The 26,599-nt window shown below is 35.1% G+C and overlaps 1 protein-coding gene across 1 annotated transcript in view; it reads right to left on the reverse strand.

Annotated features, from left to right (window-relative positions):
* LOC107753657 (dedicator of cytokinesis protein 4-like) overlaps positions 1-26,599 on the reverse strand; it is an 81,102-nt gene that overhangs the window by 25,575 nt on the left and 28,928 nt on the right. Inside the window, exons 6-22 of the mRNA XM_016569864.1 lie at positions 25,938-26,086; positions 24,356-24,440; positions 22,377-22,528; positions 20,664-20,745; positions 19,598-19,658; positions 18,459-18,591; positions 18,237-18,325; positions 13,723-13,848; positions 12,685-12,809; positions 11,864-12,026; positions 11,632-11,738; positions 11,175-11,331; positions 8,024-8,121; positions 7,826-7,909; positions 6,576-6,676; positions 1,306-1,387; positions 139-309 (exon numbers count right to left, since the gene is read on the reverse strand). Coding sequence (XP_016425350.1) covers positions 139-309; positions 1,306-1,387; positions 6,576-6,676; positions 7,826-7,909; positions 8,024-8,121; positions 11,175-11,331; positions 11,632-11,738; positions 11,864-12,026; positions 12,685-12,809; positions 13,723-13,848; positions 18,237-18,325; positions 18,459-18,591; positions 19,598-19,658; positions 20,664-20,745; positions 22,377-22,528; positions 24,356-24,440; positions 25,938-26,086 — 1,965 coding nt within the window. The remainder of the gene's footprint in view (positions 1-138; positions 310-1,305; positions 1,388-6,575; positions 6,677-7,825; positions 7,910-8,023; positions 8,122-11,174; positions 11,332-11,631; positions 11,739-11,863; positions 12,027-12,684; positions 12,810-13,722; positions 13,849-18,236; positions 18,326-18,458; positions 18,592-19,597; positions 19,659-20,663; positions 20,746-22,376; positions 22,529-24,355; positions 24,441-25,937; positions 26,087-26,599) is intronic.

Here is a 26,599-nt window from a genome sequence, read left to right on the forward strand (position 1 = left end):
GGGGGGGGGGGACCACTTCAGGTTGTAAAAATGCAATTGTATGCTGGTGTAGTATGCTCAAGTGCTAGAATATTGTTTTCTCATCACTCAGTACAGTACAAATGTTTAAATCTACAGGCTTGTGTGTGTGTGTCTCACCTGTGTGTGTGTGATGGGGCTGATGCCTTTACTCTCATGTGACAGGAACAGGTGGATGGACTTGAAGAGTTCGTGAACAGAGCAGCAAAATTCCTCCTCGTTCTGGCCTCCCGTGGCCGCCACGTACAGACGCCTGGACTGCACAATGTACTTAAACAAGTACTCAGATGCCTGCGAGCATATGATATCAAACAACTGTTATTGAAATAAACATATCATGCTAAATATAATGCAATGCAATACGATGATGATTGAGAGATGTACAAATAAATGTTTCTCAAAACCTGACACTGGCATTTTATCATGATTTTTCTAAAAAGCAGAGTATGGATAATCAAGTAAATGTACAGTAAGTTGCTTAAGTCCAGTAAATATTCATCTTGAAATATTAATAACAATATAAAAATTACTCTTATGTTTACCTTTTATATTACAATTACACTAAAAGGCATTTTACTTGCTAAAAAAATATAAACTATCAATCAGACAACAGAAGACGTAGTAGAGACAACACATTTTTCAGCAAAGTTTTGAACATGTTGAAAATTTACAGGCAGGCCTTTTTTAATTTAACATACGGAATATAATGGGATGCATAAACTGTTTATTTACTATTTTTAATAAATAAATAAATAAACTGGAAGGAAGGAAAGTCAAACCTGGAGACATTGTGTGAAGTGCATTTTCTGTTTTTTAAATATTTCAATTAGAAAGAGCAAAAACACCAAAAGATGAATGGCACACATTGTGCCCAAAGAGGTTTAAAAGGGTTCAAGGTAAGAAATTGGGAATTGCTTTCAAATAACACCTTTGAAGATTGTAAACGCGCGTGGATGCATTTGGAGAATGAGCCTGGTGATCCCACGGCAGGTCATGAAAGCAAAATGGGCAAATGAACAAAAGAAAAGACCGAATGTTTATAGCTTAATTGCATGACAGGTAAGAAAAGAACTTCTGTGGGTGAGAGAGGCTGGAGAGCTAGAACAGATGCATCAAGGGTATTCATAACTGCTGGGGAGGAAGCTCAGAAGATCAGCAGGGGGTGAGGTTTAACCCCGACATGATGGGCCGACAGAGAGAGAGATAGGGTGCATATGTTTCCTCATAGATTTGCATACATACTGTAACATACATCCTGAATGAAGCATAATATGTTAGTGTTCTCACCTTCAAAACCTGCTGGATCTGTTCCTGGTGCTCGGCATCAATGATACGATCCACATACCACTTCAACACACGGATCAGATCCCTGCAGACACAAGCCGTGAACATCAGACATCAAGGGCAATGTTTGTTTAATGCTATGTATTTATGTGTGAATGCTGTACGTTTCTGTTTGTCCTGCAGGGAAAATGCATCATATCACAAATTATTCATAGGCAGCGCTCAAGATTTTATAGATCACATAAAATGACATCTGCAGGTAAAAGAAAAATGCATGGGAAAATTTTTGCATGTACCTTTAAGTTTTTTATGTTTGTTTTTTTTTATTCTCTACTTTATATTTTAGTTATTCATTTAGTTTTAATGGCAAATAAAGGTTTACACTTCTGATCAAAAGCCTGGGGTCAGTACGATATTTTTTTATGTTTTTGAAATATAATATAAATGGCTTTCTCAGTAAATAATGATAAATGTGATTAATCGTAATTTAATTTGATGATCTGACATATTTACATTATATTACATAAAACTCAATTCAAAATGTAAATAAATGAACAGACCTAGGAAAAGTATTATTTTAAAATAAATATACATTGTCGTTCAAAAGTTTGAGGTCTGAAGACATTGTAATATTTTTGATAGAAGTCTCTTATGTTCACTAAAAATTGTATTAAATATACAGTAAAAACAGAAATATTATTGTAACTTAAAATAACTGTTTTCTATTTTAATATATGTTAAAATGTAATTTATTCCTGTGATGAAAAAGCTGACTTTTCAGCATCATTACTCCAGTCCTCAGTGTCACATGTTCTCTCAGAAATTATTTTAATATGCTGATTTATTGCTCAAGAAACATTTGTTGTGCTACTTAATATTTTTGTGGAAACCGTGATAAAAATTTTTCAAGAGTCTTTAATGAATAGAAAGTTCAAAATAACAGCATTTATTTGAAATGAAAATGTTTTGACATTTTAAATATCTTTACTGTCACTATTGATCGCAGTATTAAAAGTATTAATTAAAAAAATCTTACTGACCCCCAAACTTTTGAATGGTATAGTGTATTTTGTTTAATATTGTTAGTACAGGTTTTTTTTTTTTTTCGTTTTTGACAATTTATTTTTTTTACACTGCTAGTTTTTGTCTTCACAATATTATTACTGCATTTAGAATTAACACTAATATCTTTGATATTAGTTGTTCAGTGCCCAAATTTAAAGCTATTCCTAATATCGGATTTGTATGGATGTTATTCCAGGGTGACCAAGGAATATGTCCTACTCAAGTATATGAAGTAAATCTGACACATGCTTTACAGTATATCTTAAAATTTGCTCATGCTGTTAACAGGTTTTGTAAGGTTTTGAAACTGATCACCAGAATCAGCGGGCGCTGGCAGGTTGAATGTTTTTACAAGATCAATAAAGGTCCTGTTTATCCCATAAGGGGACTTACACACTCAAGCGATGAAACATCTGAGATGTTAAATGATGGTCATAATGAATCAATGCTGTTAGAGTGCACAGGTCTTCATGAATACTTGATGCAGCCGCCAGGACACTTTGTAAACAGACTCTGAACGTTCTGGGTTAATGGTCTCTGTTGCCAATCAAAACTCATTCAAATTGTTTAAAACATCCTTAGGGTCCAATCCACCAAGATCTGTGTCAGAAGGACTGTGCTTCTGTGGATAGTGTGTACAGTAGGTCAAAATCTGGGAAAACCTGAGAAAAAGATTGAGGCTAGTTTCCTTTTGGTTAAACTTTTGTTTTTTGCTTAATTTATAAAGTGAGATGTTGTGATTAAGAACAAATGAAAAATAATAGGAGGAAAACTGGGTCTTTTATGAGGTTCTTGTTGATTTTGGAAGCCCAGGAGAGTAATTTGGCCGTAAGGAGGAAAATGTTAACATTCCCAGCATGGGATTGCAATTAATGTTAACCACGGCGTAATACCAGCTCTCATTCCCCCTACAGATTTCATTTAAAATCCAATTAGATCTTAATTAAACACACTGTAGCACCTCACTAATTTTAAGATATGTTGTGATTGTGCTAAAATCAACTGCCTTGAAAATATTACAGAGTCCAAAAATATTAACCAAGAACTGTACCTTTTTTATATTATTTATCCTATTTATATTTACAAAGATCTGGCTGTTAATATGAATATATTGGCTGAACTACACATCCCTCAATTCAGTTTGATTAGACTCAATTTTGTTCTGTTGTGTTTGTTTTGTTAAAAAACATTCTGTTCAGTTTTTCTGTTCTTTTCTGTTTTGATTCAATTCGTCTTGGTTCATCTTGATTCCATTCAAATTAGTTTTGTTTGATTAAGTTAATCTTGGTTCAGTTCAGTTTGTTTCTGTTTAGCTCAGTCTGTTCTGTCGATTCAATTTAATTCAATTCAAAGTGATTCAAATCGGTTCAGTTCAATTTTTTCTGTTCTGTTTGCTTTGATTAAATTGAATAGAATTTAGCTTTGTTCAGCTAGAAACAACTCAATTTGATTTAGTTTTGTTTGATTAAGTTTAGCTTGGTTTAAATCAGTTCAACTCATTTTTGTTTAGTTCAGTGAGCTCTGTTCTATCAGTTTAAATCTGTTGTTACATTTGATTCAATTGTGTCCTGTTTCCAGAGTCAATGTGATTCAAAATGATTTAGTTGAGCTTTTTTCTGTTCTGTTTGAAATTTGATTTAATTTTCTTTAATTCAGCTTTGTTCAGATAGAACCAATTAATTTGATTAAGTTCAGCTCATTTCAGTTCAACTCGGTTCAGTTACACATGTTCTGTTCTATCAATTCAAATCTGTTCAGTTAGAAAAGATTAGCTTTTTTCACCTAGATTGTACCATAAATTACATAAAACAGACCTCTTATTTCACACTGCTTAAATAGTGTTGCAAATGTGAATACTACTATGTGACCTTAATTGTTTATTCACTAGTGATAACAGCAGTAAATAATCTGTCAACATCATCAGCTGCATTTACTTCAGAGGCTTTAGGAATACTGACACACAGTTTGAACCCAGCGGCTCAGTTTTTTCACTATACACTGAGAAAAACAGGCCCTCATCACCACAGTATCCATCCTGACTGCAGATTAACCTTAGTGTGTCTTTGAGCATGCTGGGAGAAACGGCACTGTGTGAAGATGTGTGTGTGTGTGAATGGTTACAAAGCAAATAACATTAAACTGAAAATAGGCTGTGAAAAAAAACCTGTCTGAAATCCACAGGGAACATATCAACCGGGATTTCCTTGGCTCTTTTGAAGCACAATAGTTTGAAATAATATGTAAACATACTCTTGACACGCACAATGCAAAAATAATAAAGTCAAATAAAACAAAATCAAATAAATAAAAATAAAAATAAAATAGTTTGAATTTAGGCATTACGACATCATAAGAAATGTAAACATACGCTTAATGCAAATAATGCAAAATAAAATAAAATAATGTGAATTTAGCCATCACAACATCATAACAAATGTAAACATACACTTAATGCACATAATGCAAAATAAAATAAAATATAACAAAAATATGTTTGAATTTAGGCATCACAACAAAACAAAAATTAAATTAAATTAAATTAAATTAAATTAAATTAAATTAAATTAAATTCAATTCAATTCAATTCAATTCAATTCAATTTAAGACGAAAAAGAGAAAGAGGGAGCGAGCATAGAGACAGACCAAGACATGGTGAGACAGAAACACAGGACAGCATTAAGGGACTGGGTGATGGGAACAGCGCGAGAGTGAGTATTTAGCAAGCCGCCCACATCCACCTCAACTCTGACATGATGCTCCACACCTCAGCGCATTACAGAAGAGAAACCACATCACTGCCCACACACAACACCACACACACACACAGAACACAGCCAAAGACAAACATGACAGAGAGAGACAGAAAGCAGAAGGTTCAGAAGAAAAAGAGAGAGCAGAGGTTAAAACCAACATTAGGAGGAAAAGAAAGACAAAGAACAACAAAAAGTCAAAAGAGGACTTTTGAGGAGCATCGACCTATTGAATTAAACTTGAGATCTGAAACACTATTTGACAACACACATTACCTTCCTGACCACACATACAGTGCAAAAATGGCAGTCAGTAAAATGAAACAGGTTATGACAGATGAAAGCAAGACTACGCTGTGTTTTGCATCTCCCTCTGCGCTGACAGGACCTAGAAACTCAGAGAAACTCCACGGGTTACAGTATACAACGCCTGGAGCTCAACATAAAACACCTTTTATCTTTCTACGATACAAGACAAAGAACAACAAAAAGTCAAAAGAGGACTTTTGAGGAGCATCAACCTATTGAATTAAACTTGAGATCTGAAACACTATTTGACAACACACATTACCTTCCTGACCACACATACAGTGCAAAAACGGCAGTCAGTAAAATGAAACAGGTTATGACAGATGAAAGCAAGACTACGCTGTGTTTTGCATCTCCCTCTGCGCTGACAGGACCTAGAAACTCAGAGAAACTCCACGGGTTACAGTATACAACGCCTGGAGCTCAACATAAAACACCTTTTATCTTTCTACGATACCAAACACAACTCTCCCAAAAGCATGACATGCAATTTCAGATTAACACCACAGGAGTTCTAGGATTTTTTGAGTGTTTCAAAACTCAAAATTCAAAATTCTCTGACGCACAATTTTTACATGTGTAGCATGTATACTAGGGCTGGGAATTGCTAGATCTCCCGATTCTATATTGCGATATTTAGCTGTCGTTTTGATTTCTATTGCTATTTAAGTATATACGCAATTTGTATAAATGCATTTTGGCTCTCGATGTCCAGGATGTTGATTTTTGTTTAAATACTTAAAATATTTATTTATTACAAAAAAAGTGTAATTATAAATGTACGGCTTAAAAAATTCAACCAATGCTAACAACTCATTTAATAGCTTCAAAAATACAAATAAAAACACAGACAAGAGTGGTTTCATTCAAAGGGCTTAAGCTACTAACATTTTCCAAAAAAAAAGCAGCGAGCAAGGTTTCTCTTTTTCACCAACATTAATGATGTTTGATTATTCTTTATATCTTTAGATTGCAAGACTTTTATTTTGATATTAATATGTCTTGCCCCCAATCCGTTTTGACAAAGTTCACATTGTACACGCATTAGAATTTTTTTTCAGTTTTTAAAAGCTGCAAAATGTTTTTTAACCAATGACAATTTAAAACCATTTGTCTTATAAATCGCGATTTGTAACCCCTAGTGTTTACCTGTAGGAAAGAGCACCAGCAAAGTGGATCTCGATGTAGTTGTCCACTACAGGTTTGAAGAGCTGGAATTTGCTGTCCTGCAGCAAATTTATAACATGCACCTGAGGAGAAAATGAAAATCATCACTTCAATAAAGCTGTAAGCATATCCATAGCAAAATTATTAACATAATTTAAGCTAAATAAGTCCCTTTGGCTTTGGCAGAGTTTATTTTGAATTACTGACCAGCAAAATCAAGAACAGCCAAATCACTTTCCAAATCACGTATAAGTGTACCAATCTCTGGTGAATCAATAATTTGGCAGATGCAAATATCAGTAGTTGACCAATCAACCACTAAGGAATTAACAATTAAATTAATCAAGTCTGCGAATCATCCGTCAACATATTAACCATTGGTGAATCAATCATGAACAAATCAACCATTGGCAAATCAACTGTTAATGTACATTATCCTGCCTATTATACTAGTTTAATCATATGATATGAGGACAAGAGTTATAGTAAGAGAAGTCTAAGATGAGATAAGATGAATTACCTCTGGTAAATCATATGGTAGTAAATCAATTATTGGTGAATCAACTGGCATCACATCAACCATTGAGACCATTGAAACAAACACGGGTGAATCAACTGTTCAAATGGTCTATGAACCTTTAAAGGTGCCATTGCCATGATGGATTTAAATTATTTTATGTGAAAAGGAGGAGGCCATGGAATATGACACATAAAATAGCACAGCTATGTAGGAAATCGGTTTGCCCAAAACAACAATTGTTTTTAACAGACTGAAGAATGCAGCAACTGACCAATCAGAATCAGGTATTCCAGAGAACCATGTAAAAAGTAAAGTTACTGTACAAAACACTTCCCACGCAACCCTAACGAATGCTCAATCATGCAGAGTTTATTTAAAATCTGCTTTCTGATCTAGAAGTACTTTGTTCTGCCTGAAATAAAGAGGATGTGAGGACAGGAGTTGGATTATATAGCAAGAGAAGTCTAAGATGGATTTTATGAGTTGCCATATTTGGCATGTAACCGTGGAAACACAGTGCAGGAGAGATGAGGAAAGCATCTTGTACTCATTAACGGCAAGAGACCGTCTCCTTGCGGAAGAGATGGATGAATTTGTACGAGTTCGCAGTCAAAATATGTGGTGTATCTGTGGAAACTAGAAACTTGAGAGCATTGCAGTGTCTACATTTCATACATTCACATTCATAAGGTTTGAACAGGGCATCACTCACCAGGCAGTCAAACACTTTTAGTCCATACCGCTGTGGACTCTCGTCTAAAATCCCAAACAAGGTGTCCAGAGTGTCCTGTAAAAACTATACAGTGACAATCAATTGTTATAGAGAGACAAAAAAGTAATTTTTGGGAAATATTCTATGCTCTTTCTGCAGTTTCAGCGGTAAAAGCAAGTTGCTGAATGTGGGTTATACCTTAACAATTTCAGTGCCATCAATGTCCTTCAGTTTGGAGAGGCAGTCAATGATTCTGTCCGGATGGACTCTCCATTTCAGCAGGTCCAACATGTCACCTGAAAACAATATAAGAAACATGCACTTTTGAATAGAAACTATTTAAATTGCGTTATTAATAAAGTGGCTGAATCAGTCTTTTGGCAGATCCGTTAAATCCACTGGCAGAATAAACATTAATGAATCAGCCACTAGCAAAATAACAATTAACAAATCAAATGCTGGCAAATCAACCATTTTTATATCAGTAGTTTCTGAATAAACCATTGAAGAATTAACAATTACCAAATCAGCTGTCTGCAAATAAAATGTTGATGAATCCGTTGTTGACAAATCAATCGTTGATTAATCCAACACTGGCAATTCAACTGCTGGTGAATCAAATGTTGCTGAATCCACTGGTACCAAATCAAAAACTGGCGAATAAACTGTAGGTGAATAAACCATCATCAATGGTGAATCAACTGCTGGTGAATCCACTGGTACCAAATCAAAAACTGGCGAATCAACTGTGGGTGAATCAACCATCATCACTGGTGAATCCACCGGTACCAAATCAAAAACTGGCGAATCAACTGTAGGTGAATCAACCATCATCAACGGTGAATCAACTTTTGGGTGAATCCACCGGTAACAAATCAATGATTGGCGAATCAACAGTAGGTGAGTCAACCATCATCAATGGTGAATTAACTGTTGGCAATTAATTGGCCCCAAAACAGCAATTGGCAAATCAACTACTGTAGATCAATTAATTATCATCAATGGTGAATGAACTGTTGGCAAATCCACCGGTACCAAATCAACAACTGGCGAATCAACTGTGGGTGAATCAACCATCATCAATGGTGAATCAACTGTTGGGCAAATCCACCGGTAACAAATCAATGATTGGCGAATCAACTGTAGGTGAATCAATTGGTACCGAAATATTGATTGGCAAATCAACTACTTTAGGTCAATCAATCATCATCAATGTTGAATCAACTGTTGGTGAATCAGTTGGTACCGGATCGATGATTGGTAAATCAACTACTGCAGATCAATCATCATCATTGTTGAATCAACATCTGGCAAATCAACTTTTGGCAAATCAGCTGGTACGAAATCAACCATTTGTGATTCAACTGTAGGTGAATCAACTGTTAATAAATCAATCACTGTTGAATCAAATATAGGTGAATCAACCATCATCATTAGTCTATCTACCGCTGGTGAATCAACTGGTACTGAATCAATGACCGGCGAATCAACTACTGTAGGTGAATCAACTGTCAACACTAGTGAGTCAACCACTGGGAAATCAACTGTTGGCAAATCAACTGTACGTTAATCAAGCGTCTTCATATCAATCACTGGTGAACCTTTTAGTGGGGGCCTTCCAAATATTTACATTAAATATGTGGGATAGCTACATATGCAAGTATGACAAAGACAAAGACATTCAACTGAATACTTAAACTTACAACTTGACAAAAGTGGCTTTGTCTATAGTTCATACATCTCACCGATATAGTTCAAAGATCAAGCTCAATATAAACAGCTAAACTTTAAAAAGCCTGAAGCTTAAGACTGAGTATAGATGCAATATAAACTGAATCTAACTTGGGTTCAGTGCCTTCAGTTAAATAACAGCCAGATGGCCGTTGATATGTGTGCAGTTGGGCAAAGGCGCGGCAGAGCCGCAGAGACACTGGGCGAAGCTCCAAGGTCAACAGAGGCAGGTGTGGGCTCAGCCCGCTGTGATCTCCGGTCCAAACGCAGACCTCTCTGTTTTCTGCCACTGTTACCATGACATTCACCTGCTGAAGGGCTCAGATCAATATATCACAATATCAAGGTCATGATGCAGACGGGGCCATATGGCACAGAGAGAAGGTATTTCTGAAATCACCGCTCTCTAACAGACATCAGACTGGATGGGATAGATCTGAGATCTTGACTGAGACAATCATTTCCATTTTACATTTACTTGCTAGAAATTTTTTTTGTTTGTGTTTTGTGTTTCTTCTAGGGGTGGTCGATATACCGGTAGACACAATTAACCGGTAGAAATGCGTCAACTGGTAGAGATTTTCGACTATCATCTCTATCGCGGTTACACGCTCACGTGACGTTGCTGTGCTACGTGGTCACAAAAAAACAAAACCGAAAATTCTGGATGTACTTGAATCAAACCGGTTTGTTAAAAATGCTTTTTAATAATTATTTATTACTTTATTAGATAATATGAAATAATTTTGTAAGACTTGTAAGTTAACTCAATAACTTTTATTTTACTAAATAAAAAAAAATACAAGCCATTTAAATAACACCACTTTTATTGAAAGTAAAACAATAAAATTGAACAGAAAATATATTAATATTAAATGTCAAAATACTGTATTATTTTTATTCAGTATTATGCAACAGAATCAGATTTAACTGATTTTTTTTTCTGAAACCTTGAACGGCTAAATACACACTTTTATGTGTCAAAATGCCCATATTTGTAAGTATCCTCATAAACACAGTAATTCACGTCTTAAGTGAAAGCAAACAGCTGAGAAAGGAAACATGTGTAACAGTATACTGGATCCGGGCAGCTCTTAAAGTGACAGCAGTCTAATATTCCTGCTGTCTGTTATTCATGCTAATCAAACAAAAGTGAGAAAATCTCTCACTGCTCTTGACTAAATGCAGTGTTTTTATACATTTGATTACTTTGATTGATTACTTATTTCTTATTTATTTATTTATTTATAAATTTATTTATTTATTTATATTTTGTCCTATTGCTTGTAAATAGATTTTTATTGTTATTCAATCACTGTTTACTTGTCTTCAGTGAGCTTGAGTAATTTTTGTTAATTTAGGATAGTATTAGTTTTTTGTGTGATACTGACACTGATGACAAGAATTATGAAATTTCTATGGTATCAAAAATTTTGATATCATAAAGACCTTATTTAAAGTAAAAATAACTATATTGTGGTATATTATATATCGCCCCGCTCCCCTAATTTCTTCTTAATGTGTTTATGCCAGATCAGGTTTAACTTAATCTCATATCTCAAATCCAGATAACTTAATTTAATTTTTTGTTATATTGTAAGGAGGAACATCATCTCACCATTCTGAGTGAGTTTAGTGGAGCAGAGAGACGACTGGATCCAGAAAGATTCTTTGCTGTTCTTTATTGTCTGGTTGTTGCCCGGCTGGAGGCTGGCTTTGGAAAATGGCAGTTTGAGGTACCGAGCAGGATCCTGGAGATCAGCTGTCTCTTCACACTGTTGTGAGGGAGACAGTGAAGTTCAAAGACCAAAAATGTCACAAACACGCAACAGATGCAAAGAAACCATGGATATCACTTTGTATTAAAAAATCTATCTATCTATCCATCTATCTATCTATCTATGATAAACAGGCAAGTTTTTCCCATCCCCAAACATTATTTGCAGCAAGGATCCCATTCAATAATTGCAAAGAGCTTTCTCCTTTGTTAATTCTGGTAAGACACAAAGTCTATATATATAAGAAGAAGATTCATACAATTCATACTAACAGACTGATACACAAAGAGACAGTACCTTGTGGACAATGAGCTCATGCGTTCCATCAGGCAATGGTCTCCCATCGTCCTGCATCAGAGGGACAAAAGAGAAGCCGAAAAGCTTCTTCTCACCCTTTTCCTTTGCTGCATGAACAGAGGCAACAGTAGTTATGTGAAATGAGTCAATAATTACAAAGCATAAAATCTCAGAAGATGGAATAGCAAGTAGACTTTTCAAGAAAAAAAGCGAATGCGTAGTGGAGTCTTACTGGAGCAGTGCCTGAGCTCGAAGCGTAAGTGTGTGCCGTGAAACATCTCCAGAGGGATGGGCAGTTTGATCTGTTCGGCCCAGCGAGGGCTGTTACTGTGATACAGGACATAAGAGCGGTGCTCATCCACTCCTGGTTCCCCAGAGCCGCAACAAACCAGACCCTGAGAGAGAAATGGAGAACATGAAATTGACCCCAATAACATTTTGAAAAAATACTGATAGTCGTACTGTGAACCACTCAACAGTGTATGTTATTTTGAAGTAGTCATGAACCATAAATGATAAATGATTTTATACATTTTGGATCCACTGGGCCAAAAGCTGAAAACCAAAAATGCTCTTTTTAAGTCTTTAACTTCCCAAATAAATAAATAAACAAATAATAAAAATTACTTGGCTGGTAATTGACATGCAAAAGCATAGATCATTAATATTACTTAGATTATGGTCAAATATTTTTTACTGTTTTGATAAAGAAACTGTTTGTATTTAATTATTTACTGACATAAATGTGATGTAGTGACATGTAAACAAATGATGAGTATTTATTTCAAAACTAGATAATACTGAATAATTTTTTAAAAATAACATTATTTGATAAACATTATTATATTATATTACACTTCCACTTCAAGACAAGAGAAATAAAAAAGGAAAAGGACACAAAGTTGAATGCATATTACGTTAATAAACTGGATGAAAAGAATGAGAAGAAAAAAAAAACATCTGAAAACTGAAAGTGTGAGAGAAACATCTATTAATTTAGACGCAACATGACATGGTAACAGAAAACACATGACATCCAATGACAGTTCTCACCTTCAGAAGTTGCCCATCACCTCCCAGCAGATAGACGGTGACTTCCACATTACGCGCCACGCTTTTTCCACCTTTCTCAAACTCACCCCTCTCAAGGGTCACATACAGGTCGTTCCTTATTTCACCTGCAGGAGGAAGATAACCATATCTCAGAAATCATTTTCCACCAACACAGCACTTCCAGTCGGTTATCAAGTGTTGAAATCAGCTTATCAGGAGAAGTAGCTGAAAATGGAGTCGATTTTCCTATTGTGTGCAGATACACTGATAACTGACCATGAATACTTTGTTTACAATGTACTTCAAGACAACATTGTTGTATGTATTTTTTATATAAGGCACATTCCTTTATACATACATAAAGTCTGAGCAGGATAAGAAAACTGTGAATACATTTCAGCTGAAACTGTCAAAGATCCTCAGAGATGTTAGAAACACCACAAAACATTTCTAATTACTCTGTCAACACATGTGGCTCAAAGGTGCCTCATCACCAGCTGAGGGTGTGAAAGCAAATATCAAATAAAATGTGGGTGCACCAGTGCATTGCATGTAATGAAAGGACAGAATACAAGCCATTTTTTTGTTACAGTCAAACAAAGGGAAAGAACACATGAAAAAAAAAAAATCATCCTTAGTCGTGCATGTACATTATGTGACAGTGAGCAAAACAAGAACATCCTGTAAAATCAGTCCTATTTTGACTGTAGTATCTTTGTTAGATGTGTCTGTGTTAAATTATGATATACTGTATATGACACTGTTATCTCTCAAAGTTCATGGTAACTCAATAAAACCAGTATTTTGTTCCTGTAAAGCCTATATTTACTCTGCTAAGCAATAAATTAACTGCATAATGACATGATTAAACTATTACTACAAATGGCACAGAGCGGCCACATTACCATATGATATGATTGAATGACAAAATATACCGTAAAGCTACAGATTTCATTTGCATAACATTGCAAAACATAAATTCAATGGTAATGTGATGAATAAAAGCAGCATAATGACAACAAAACACGATTATCCCACCTGGAATGATGATATCGGAGAAACCAAGCCTCTTAGAAATAGAGACGTTGCGGGTGAAAAGACGCATGTAATCCTTGCGAATCTGCTCCATATCCCCATGCAGGAGCTGGAGAGAGACATTAAGGCCTACAAAATAAACACAAATGCATTTCAATGAATCTTTGTGGTAAAATCTGACAGTGTTATACCATATGTAAACAGACAACAACCATAAGTGTCTGCCAACAAAAACAGCTGAATTTCCTGTTACTGTACTGTATGTAGAGAAAGTTTGGAAGAGAACATAGTCCTAACAGAATATGTATCATTCAGTCTCACAATTCACTCACTAATGTGGTAATACAGGTGCATCTCAATAAATTAGAATGTCGTGGAAAAGTTCATTTATTTCAGTAATTCAACTCAAATTGTGAAACTCGTGTATTAAATAAATTCAATGCACACAGACTGAAGTACTTATAAAACCAGCATTTTATTATGAAATATAACAAAGATCTCACAATGAAACATATTTTCCTCTGAATACAGTTTAAAGGCAAAATTTGCCAAAAAATTGTCCACTGTCAATAGTGTAGCGATGCGCAGTAGTATGGGAAATGTTTTTTTCTTATGGAAAATTTCTTGTAAATTACCTAGATTTCACCTGCAAAATTTTGTAGAGCAAAAAAAAAAAAAAACAACATTTTAATCTGTAACAAATCTATATGTTTTTTCCCCTTTGTCTTCAATATCACTTCCACTCTGTTACTTTTGTACAATCCCTTTAACTTGAAAGTTCTTTTTATGACATCTTCCACCAGGAAATGACATCATTTTTTGGTGGGAAAACAACAGCACACTCGTCAGTAAATATTAGCAACAATATGGTAAATTTTGTATTATTTGTTGGTTTGTCTCGCTTTAAAACATCCTGCTTGATAACATTATCACCGTCATTTTATCAATATTTCAAAACACGCTTTAAGGTATAGTTCACCCAAAAATGAAAGTTCTGTCACCATTTACTTACCCTCATGTCTTTCCAAACATGTATGACTTACTTTCTTTTGTGGAATGCAAAAGAAGGTATTTTGTTAACCAAAAAGCTTTGGGTTTCCATTGTTTTCCATTGTATTTTTTGTCCATACTATGGAAGTCAATAGGACCCAAAACCATCTGGTTACCAACATTCTTTAAAATATCTTCTTTTACGTTCCACAGAAATCATATAGGAACAACGCAAGGCTGAGTTTTAATATCCCTAAATAAACAATGAAAATTAACTTCAACTTGAAAGTCAGTCCCTCTAAACAGCTAAATTTGTGTTTTATTTCCACGCTGTTCATTTGCAATTACGAAGTAATAAAAAAACACACAATTACTCTAAAACTCTAAAAGTGAAGAGTTCAAAAGGTCCTGCATAACAGGAATGACCCAGCTGCCTCTTGATTAAATGAATTATGGGTAATCCGGTGCCTTAATCCCCATTTGTAACATTTGTGCTTGTTACCAAAACCTCTCCATCAAATCAGTAATAGATCTTATTGTGTTCCACCACACTTAATGACAAGCATTTCTCTGCCTCCCTCATTTATCCAACTGATGAAAGCCAATGATTCTGACATCCGTGCACTAGATTTACACTTTAAAGTTTCCAGTCTCTTTGAAGAAAGACTTTGTTTCTCGAGTAATTTCATCACAAAGCCCAGCTAGATGTTGAGTTCTTACACATGGAAATTTCACCCATTCCCATTCCTTCAATTGTCTAAACGACTTTCATCTCAAGTATAACCCTGCTGTACATCTGCTGAGGGACACAGCCTGCAGTTTAGATTGACATGAGAGAAACTGCATAATCTCCTTCCTGCTTGATCGGCTTTTTTGACTCCCTCCGTTTTTTTATCTGGCCCTCTTCTTCAAGCTTAAGCCTCCGATGTCTTCCTCAGGGTCTTTGACTCCTGCGTTCTGCAGGAAAACTGTCTTATACTTCACAAACAACAAACATTGCAGGTACATTTTTCAGTTTCAGATTGCATAGATGAGGTTTGATGGGTTTATAAGCTCTGGAAGCATCTATAAAGCCATGGCTTCATTATGGTTTCATAATATATTCAGAGTAAGCTGCCCACACGAGTGAAATCACCAGCAGTCCATTCATTTTGAAACCACTTGCGAGATGATGCACACCAAGATTACATAACTACTACTCCACCACCTCCACAAAACATGGCATCAACAACACAACACCATGCACTCAGAGACCCCTACTTCATCTTTCATCTGTTTGCCTTTTTAAACCTAAAACCAGCATTGTTGTTTCTTTATTTCTGTTCCGTTTTTTAACCCAGCAAAATCAATAACAGTAATTTGGCATTTATCCAAGAGATAAGCTATAAGAGCTGGCGATTTGGCCATTAAAACATCTCAAGTGACAACAATGTCATGAAAAGGATCAACTGCTCTCTGTGCATGAGATCGATATGGCGTTCTAGTCCACACTAATAGCCGATGTGTGTGACTGATAAATAGCTACTAATGGTCATCAGTTAAAAAGACGTTCATTTAGCGTAACTGAATTACTGCAGATGACTGGATGGCGTTTACAAGCTGATTGAGATCAGTTTTTTTCTGATCTAGCTGAATGAATTACAGGTCTGTGTTTGTGGCTTCTTTGTTTAAAGTTGTTCATAATTCCTATCCCATTTAAAAGTGCTGAGACATGTATAAGTAAGCCATTGTATGGATTCTTCCAAAAAGAGTCTGTAGACCTAAGACTAGACCAGGCATTGATATAAATTTAAGATTGGCACAAACAAAATAAAGCCAAGCAAAATAAAACATAACCAAAAAATAAATAAAAATAATAATAATAAAAGCCAAGCCAAGCCAAAAACAAACAAAAAAATAAAAATAAAACAACAAAACAAAGCCAAGCAAAGTGCAAAATAAATAAAAAAAACTAAAAGAAAACAAAACCAAGCCAAAAATCAAATAAAACTATAAAAGCCAAGCAAAGCAAAAAAACAAGCCAAGCCAAGCCATGCAAAACAAAAACAAATAAAACAACAAAACAAAGCCAGGCAAAACAGAATAGCCACACAAATCAAAACAAAAAACAAAACCAAGCCAAAAAACTAAACAAAGACAACAAATAAAAGCCCAAACAAGCCAAACCAAAACAAAGCATTTGGCTTGTAAATAAAAATATTGTTACAAAACTAAATTGAACAAAAAACAAAGCTAAAAACAAAGCATAAATACAAAAACATAGAAAATGTAATGTAAAAATAAAAACACTATATGAATATAGTACATTCAAATAAAATTAAATAAAATATAAAATAAAATAGTCTCTAGAACATCATAGAGATTTCATAGAAGACAGTGTTTTTAATTTGGGCCAGTAAACAGTCACCTAACAAACATTGCAGCCATCACATACTGTAGCAACAAGGCTCACAAAATTTCAAAATCCACGGTAGCCCTTCAGGCAGGCATCCTTCACATTTTGGTAGCCCAAAATGAATTTAACTATAATAAATAAAAATAATAATAAAATAAGAACAAATAAACAAATTACCCCCAAGGAAGGGATTTCATTTCACTATTCAAGATACCTCGTCGGGCATTTTGGTAGCCCGACTGGAAAACAAAATAGCCCCGGGACATTGCGCTAGTGATTTTGCGAGCCCTGAGCAACTTGCTTGAAACATCTCAGAACACCTTAGCAACCGTACAGAAGTGCCCTGGCAACTAGCCACAACAGAACAGATAAGCACCGTTCACGTTTTCTTCAGAAAATGTATAAAGAAAGTTGTTCTTGTGAGCTGATATGGTGCACAGGAATTACACACTTCACCTTTAATCCACTGCAAGTAAAAGACACCACCATTTTTAAAATAAATGATAATAAGTAGCTATTAACATACATTCTATTATGACAAATGCCCAACCCTAAAATAAGCTTGGTGCAAAGGTCTTCTTGAAATGCTGGTCTTATTAAAGTGGCCATGACTCTTTGAGTCATGCAGACGTCATAAAAACAAAAGCGCCTGAATAACTCCTCGGTCTCTCTGTTGAATTCATACTGGCGTATGCTTTGACTGCAGGCTTCTGCTGCTGCTCAGAACCTGTTGCTATGAGAGACCCCGGCATTTCTCTGTAAAGAGTTCTGCTATTTATATCTAAAGAGCATGAAGAAAAGAAATTCTGCAGCATGATTTGGTACAATTTGAATACTTCAATTAAATAAATCACTTGGTTCAACATTTTCAGATGAACACCGTTGCTATGACAGACAAAATGTTCTTTAAAGGGAAAGTTCACCCAAAAATGGAAATTCTGTGCATTATAGACTAAGTCTTCTGTTACTGACTAAGCCAAAGTTGTCCAAAAACTGTGTGAGGAACAGACTGAAAGTTCTCCTTTTGTAGAAAGAAAGGTCATACTGGTTTGGAATGACATGACATTGTGTTCATATGTATAATTTTTTGTTGAACTATCCCTTTAAGAAGACAAGCAAAATTAAATCTTACCTGTATTTGAGCCAATATGGCTGTATCGTGAGCTGACCTTCCTGATAATACTGTCATGGATTTGGTACCACTCACTTTCTGCATTACATCTGTAAACATATTGTGCCATAGGTTTGCTATATATTTCAACAAGTTATAGGCTGTGTGATATATTTGAATATCATCACAATATATTTATGATTTTCCTGGTAATATGAAATGAAGGAAATTTTGAATACTCACGAGTAAATCTTCAGCAAGTGATCATCCTTGAAGTCAGCTGTTAACAGGTCAGCAACGCTAATCACGGCACAACCGTATGGACGCTTGTACTGCGTGTTACTCACGCTCTTCTTCTCACCTGCGACCATTCGCCCTGCGGACACACATATTGAGGCTCACACACTGCTTTTATGAGAATAAACATATAAGCTAATACAAAAAATGTAACAGACGTTTTCTTATTCTGCCTCAAAGAACACATAGCACTGTCACAAGCTTGACATAATGTGTCATGATGTGACACAACTTGAGCATTACAGCCGCTAACAGAGTTAGCTAACGCACGCTAACACAGTTTTATGTAGCTCTTATGGCAGAATGATTAACACTTATGTCTTTATAATGACGCTTGAAACAAAAATAGACATACCAACAACCGTTACACAATGAACACTTCCCAGTCCACATACATGCAAATGAGCATTAATCTATACTGTAACTAGGGATGTAACGATATGAAAATTTCTTAGCACGATTATAGTGACCAAAATTATCACGCTTATCAGTATTATCACGGTATTGTTAAAATGTGCTGGATATGTTAAAAAAGTATGGACACATAAATCACTTCACCAAGTTTTATATTTAAAAATCAACAAACAACCACGTGAGACTGTTACTTAAAACTGTGCTTTATGCTGGACAGTATTTATTTATCGTGAGTTGTTCAAATCGCGGTAATCTAACACGGCTTTAATGATAATTAAAATATGAAACGGTAATACTAACCGTGGGGAATTTTATCATGATTTATCGTCAAACCGGTAATCGTTACATCCCTAACTGTAACATCACAGAATCTGTACCGGTGCAGGCCATGCATGTAGCGACGACTGCTACACAGACACAAAGGTGACGTTTACAGACAGAGACACCATCTTGGTAACAACCGACTTGAAGTGGCCTGTCATTCAGCCCTTATAATGCTGCCATTACTATTGACGAATACATCTGACGTAATCTGTCAATAAAAATCTTAAAGCACTATCAAGCAGTGCACTATCAAGTTGTGAAATCCATATGACACCTATGATAGAGTCACTAAGGCATTATGACAGGTCACACGGCGAGAAAATTGATGTGTATCCAACAGCTCTTACCTATTCTAAAAATATGAGCTACAACATACACATCTTTGCGAAGATCGCTACTTCCCAAATCCTTAAAAAAAGACAAATGATTTATTGAGCAATATTTACTAGATTCCATGTACCAAACATTCTCTAAACCTACGCTATTAAAAGTTACTATTTAAACAATCAAATAAAGTATGTCAATTTAACATGCTCATTTATTGCTATTAAATACACAAAAACAATGCAATGCAGTAAAATGCAACAAAATAATAAAATAAAAAACAAAAAAAAACTACACAAAACAAAAGAACTAGCAAAACAAAACATGAAAGAACTAACAAAACAAAACAAAAATGAACTAACAAAACAAAACAAAAATGAACTAATAAAACAAAACAAACAACAAAAGAACAAAAAAAAAAAAAAGAACTAGCAAAACAAAACATGAAAGAACTAACAAAACAAAACAAAAATGAACTAATAAAACAAAACAAACAACAAAAGAACAAAAAAATGAAAGAACTAGCAAAACAAAACAAGGAAAACAAAACACAAGATTTCCTGACATCATAAACAGTGAAACAATAAAATATTTTTATTTTGATGTCAATATTTTGACATCCAAAGCCACTTTTTGTAATGTCGATTCAATGATCTGCTTGTCTACCACAAAAAAATCTAATTCCTTAAATAATCTAAATTTGGGGGTTTTTCACAGCAAGTAGTGATAAATGTGATTATTGCAATCAATGTGATTAATAACTCAATGTCATATATTTAGTTTGATTACAATTTTTAATCGACTGACAGTCTTACTCTAGCTATTTACAAATGATAACTGTTGAGAAAACACATCTAAAATGTTATTTTATTTTCTTAAAAAATTCCTGTTCAGATTCACAAAACAATGCTTTTTTTGTTCACATTTAAATTTAAAACCTCCCCCATTTCCAAAAATTTTCAGTCAAGGATATGTGTTCCACTTAGGAAACTATTTATCTACAACAGCACCAGATCCATTCAATGCCAAAGCAAATGAAAAAGATCCAAGGACATGCCCTTGGTGCACCCCAAAAAAGTCCATACTTACAACAAAGAGTGTACACTGCCTCTCAGTCTTCTCTGGAGACTTTGGTAGCCCTTGCTTATTGAGGCGCACAAAGAACCTCTCACTGCACAGACAGAAAGAGAGAGAGACTGTCAGGTTCACCACAAACACGCCATGAAGCATAAGGAAACACAGCAAGACCGGTGTGAGCGCAAGTGTGTACGTGTGCGTCCGCAACTGCATGTGTTAGTGCATCTCCTCTGACACTAGTGCTAGGTAATTACAAGGAGAGGCCCATTGAGGATCAGTATCTCCTCGATTCTCCTTCACTTTCACTAAGTGCCCTGGGGCGCCACTCATTCTGAATAATTTACAACGAGTAGGGGTGCCTGAACAGTACACCCCCTAACATGAGCGGCGAGAGAGAAAGAGGGAGAGAAAAAGAGACAGAAACCAATGAAAAATTCAACAAACACATCAAGGCCGTAGTTCCGTCATGGATGTGAAACTAAAACATCCCTCAGGCTGATGTATGTAGGATGGAGAGTGGTAAACACATGCATTGGCGTCACAGCCGAATTGAATTTCAGATATTAGTTCCCAGTAGCAGCGCAATCAACGTAATAGTCTGATAGCATCATACATATATACTCTAGGTAAACGCATTGACAGATGACTGGTTGGGCTTGGAGACGTCTTTCAGACAGCTAGAAAGAATACAGTGATTCATAATTAATGAAATCGTGGTCAGACTGAATCGATTTTTGGGATTTTTATTGCCGGATCTGATGGACAACTTAGAGAGTAGTCAACATAAAAGCCTTTTATTGCATTCAAACTTATAACCTTTCTCATTATCAAATCAAATGTTTAACGAAAATGTATTTAAAGGGATAGTTCACCCAAAAATGAAAATTACCTCATGATTTACCCTCAAGCCATAGTAGGTGTATATGACTTTCTTCTTTCAGATAAATACAATCAGAGTTATATTAAAAATGTCCTGGCTCTTCCAAGCTTTAAAATGGCAGTAAATGGGGGTTGAGATTTTGAAGTCCAATGACGTAGGTGCAGAGTAAACTCCAGTAAGAATATGCTAGTCTTGCGAGAACCAAGTTTTGTTCACAGCAATCGAAATTTGGATTTGGATTATCGAAATCCTCCGACACTTTCCGCTGGAAAGCCATTATTTCGTGAGCGCGTGTGCGACAGTTAGCAGAAGCTAGAGATTATGGTTTATAAAGTTTTAAATATGGATAGTTTTCTTACACAAACGCTTTGCTTCAGAAGGCCTTTTATTCACCCCCCGGAGCCGCGTGGAGCATTTTTATGATGTACTTTTTTGGGTTTCAAAATCTCGACTATTATAAAGCTTGGACAGATTGTATTCGTCTGAAAGAAGAAAGTCATATACACCTAGGATGGCTTAAGGGTGAGTAAATCATGGGGAAATTTTTATTTTTGGGTGAAATATCCCTTTACGTATGCAAGAAGACATTTTGAAGAATGTTTCAGCTTTTCATACAACGAAAGTCAATGGGGTCCAAAGCAAGACAACACTGGACCCCACTGACTGTTATTGTATGGAAGACATTTTTCAAAATATCTTTGTGTTCTACAGTAGAAAGAATGTCATACAGGTTTAAACAACATGAGAATGATTAAATGATGCCTGCTTTTTCATTTTTGGGTGATTTAATCATACTCCACTCAATTTAAGACTTGCGATTGGGTGTCTAGGATTGGAGATGGCACCTGATTGGTCGCATTTCTCTGCTGTCATAGACTGAGAAGAAGACTTCCAGCTCCTCCCCCAGATTTGAACTCATCATGCTCTTCATCTGAAGGAACAGGTGGTGCATACTGGCCTGTGGGGAAGCCTCGCGTCTACGATGACATCTCTCCATCTATTCAAAAGAAACCAAAATATAATCATTAATCATTATAATGACAAAGACATTTACAACACGATCACTCAAAATTTCCATAAATTATCTAACAGCCACCAATTTAACCACCACTACAGCAGCACATACTGTATATTTGTGTAAAAATACATAAACAAAAATCATGCAATACTGCTAAAATGCATCATTTATATTGAATGTAGTAAGTAAAACTAAAGCTTTATGTAACCTATGTATTTTTCACTATAAACCATATATATCAAATTATAATAACTTTTACTACATTATTCCATTATATAATGTAATAACAGATCATTAAAACCCTAGCACTGTGGTTTCATCTTTAAGCTTTGGACCCTTCCTGTGTTCTTCTGAACAGAAAGATCCTTCAAAACGGCAATTGACCCTGGGGACGCCACACTGGTGTCTTTTTTGCTTGCGCCCTCACTTCCCACTATCCTCTCTTGAAACGCTCTCTCTAGTCTAGTACATCCACACCCACATCAAGTTCTCTTTTGTTTCTTTCCTTCCTCCTTTAACCCCTACCCCCACACCTCTGCCCACCTATGGACCAGTGGAAACTGGGACACGTGTGGTCAGGCCTGCAGCTGAGAGAAAAAGACAGAGAATTTGGTGAATTTTGACTATACTGGTATTGTCTTACTAGCTCTCAGCATTTTAAGACATTACAGATGCTCTCCTGATACAAAAGCTTAACTTCATAATGCAGCCTACAAAGATACTTTTCTTCTAACCAAATTCTGATGCAGAAATTTATTTTTCCAAATGTTTCCTTTGCAGAGAATGTAATTCCATAGCAATTATCTATGATTTTTTAAATATTTTTATACTATTATTCATTCAGTACTGAGAAGTATAGATAAAAATAGTTAATTATAAAATAAATAACATTTTTATTTTAGGACTATATTATGACTTTATGACTATATTACCCCAAATGTGTGTGTGCTATGTATATTTAATACTGAGAAGTATAGTTATAAAGCAACAGTATTTAAATTGAATATACAATAATATTTGTTTTAATTGTTTTTATTTATACTATTCACAATAAGTAGTAAAATATGCTAAAAATGCCAAGTAATAAAAAATGCTATGGATATTTAATGATGAGAGGTGTAGTTAATAAAAAAGCAGTCTTATTTAAAACATCAAGACTAATTAATATTTAAGTGTAATGAATAAAATCTAATACAAACAATAAAATAAAATAAAAATTAATTAATTAACTAATTATAAAATAAAAATTACCAAATTAAAAAATATATAAAATAAAAAAATTATCAAATAAAATAACAGAAAATGTTCTATGTCAGTTAGGATGTTCCCTTAGCTGGCAGCTGTTTATGTCGGCAGTAGGCGGCTGACTAGGTTTTGTAACAGATATTATATTGCAAAGATCTGTACACAGGCATGTTGTGGCTTTGAGAGATATAAACCAATTGCGACAATGATGCTGCATGTATTCCAAATTATAAGGGCAGGAAACTGCATGCGTGAAGTGTCTCTGCAGTTTGCAAACAGCCTGTTAATGCACCATTTAGTCCTTAATTACTATCATTTCCCTATACACAGGCGACTGGAGGTGTGTGTGTGTGTGTGTCTCTTTGTTAAAACACAGGACGAAGCACTCGGGAGAAAGCCTTGGCGTCAGGTCGAGCTGCAGTTGCCATAGTAACACAGCAAAAAATATGGGTGGCAGAGGAGGGGGGTGAGGTGACTCATGGGTAAAGGGAATGTGTGTGTGTGTGTGTGTGTGTGTGTGTGTGTATGCATGTACGTGAGCGTGAATGTATGACTACCCACCAGCCGATACAGCTCTGTGATGCTGATCTCATCAGGGTCCACCATGCCGAAGTCCCTCCTGGGGACCAGATCCAAACCCAGCTGCCTGTCACACACAAAAACACACATTTTGATTCTACCCATCAAATCCCACCATGGTTATTATAATTTAGCATTAGCATTAGCATTAGTTTTTATTTTAGCACTATTCTCTGATTTAAACAACAACATATAAAAATACAGATTTGTTAGGGACATATTTTTTATTTCATATACACATATATATTTAATATTAAATAAAAATATACACAATATTGATATTTTATTATCAAAAATATTAAATATATAAATAAAAAACGCATAAAAAATAAGTAAAGTATTGTGACAACCCTATTTGTAATTATTCATTAAATTACATTATATTAAATTTATGAAATTAAATGTATTTAATTAATTGCAATTAAACACATAAATCATCATTGAAAAAATGTGCCATAAACACAGATTTTTGTTTATTTTTCTGTCATTATTTGATTTTACAAATTATGTAATTGTTTTGTAATCAACAGTTTTTGTCTTGGTTGTTATAAACATAAGGCCCTATGAAATCTGATAAACATTTTCCCCCCAAATTCCATTTTATTTTTCCAAAATTCCATGTTTTCTGTTTTGATTTTTCTGAATTCTGTTTTAATGGTTTTATTTATGATTAATTAATTACTGAAAAAGCATGTCTAATCAACTGAATTCCTAAAACTTCAAAAATGTTATAATTTATAACAATTTTAACAAATGATAGTTAATGACATTTTAATTTTTTCAGAAATTCTGTGTTGCACAATATGTACAATATACAAATTAATATATTTTTATTTGTAAAAATTTATTATCAAAAAACATTAGCAGTTTAATTAATCTTTTGGCAAATAAAGTGCTGCACAACAGAGGTTTGAAATCAAAACATGGATGTAAAATAGGGTTGCAAAAAGGTGGAAAAATTCCAGTAAATTTCGGAAACATTCCAGAAATTTTGGAAACTTTCCAGGATTTTTAGAATATTCCAGGGATTTTTGGAAAGTTTCCGGAAATTTACCGGACATCTTCCACCCCTTTGCAACCCTAATGTAAAATAGTTTGATTTTGTAGTAATTTTCATACAGCAATCTGCAGTAACCTTCACAAAGCATGAATCAAATGTGAGAAGAATCCATTTCATTGTAAACCCTCCAAAAAACGACTATGTACTGAAAGACACCAAAAAACCATACGTAACACGTCCCACTCGTTACTACCATCTGCGATTTATTTTTTAGAGAAAAACCGCATATAAGCATTCAAGCACATGGCTGACAGATTGGCCAGCATTTGCCAGCAGTTCATCATCACTGTCCCCACCACGGCGTTCCACCCACTGTTTTATCGCAATCACTGAAAAAATAACACAATGTGGCAAAGACAGGAAAGCCAAACTCTAACGGCATAAATGAATCAAACTGAATGATTTTGCAAGGCTTTGAAGCTGTCACACAACTCATACAGATATACAAACACCATCACGACAATGACAGTATTTTTATTTGTGGTATGTGACTGTGTAACTCACTCGTTTCCCCAGTCCAGCCGTGTCGTGATGTGCTGTTTGATGTCACTCAAGCGGTCGTGAGTGAGGTGGCCCACCAGAACCTGCTGTCGCAGCTCCAGTATCTCATTCATCACATGCCACAGTCTGTGAAAAAGATCCCCTTCATTCCTCTGAGAGACACAGGAAAAACATGAGTGGGTGACAGAGAAAGCGTGTTCACCTTTTTAATTAAAGTTTAAGAGTTTAAGAAAATGATATAGTTGGCACAGTTTCGGCAGAAACAGTTTTCAGACTACATCTTATTAATTAATACATGCCATGCTCTAAATGAATAAAACTTGTCCTTGGGTAAATGAAAAAAAATTACTGGCCAGTTGCCTGGTAACTTTTTTTTTTTTCTTTTTTACAATGCATTGGTTAAAACAAATCACAATGTAAGATTGCACACAAGCAACATGAATGAATAAAAGAGAAATAAAACAAGACAATTTTAGTAACTGTCATGTACATTAATGGTGAATAGTAAAGCAACTCTATCCATATATATATATATTAGGGATGTGCATCTCCATAACTGAGGCCGAGGCGATACGCATCTCGATGCATAGCCAACGATACGATACATTGAAGATACATATGAAGTAGCTAGCGATGCGATGCGATACGATTCACCCCTATTACGA

The sequence above is a fragment of the Sinocyclocheilus rhinocerous genome, unplaced genomic scaffold (genome assembly GCF_001515625.1).
Source record: "Sinocyclocheilus rhinocerous isolate Xijiao unplaced genomic scaffold, SAMN03320098_v1.1 scaffold200, whole genome shotgun sequence".
Lineage (NCBI taxonomy): Eukaryota > Metazoa > Chordata > Actinopteri > Cypriniformes > Cyprinidae > Sinocyclocheilus > Sinocyclocheilus rhinocerous.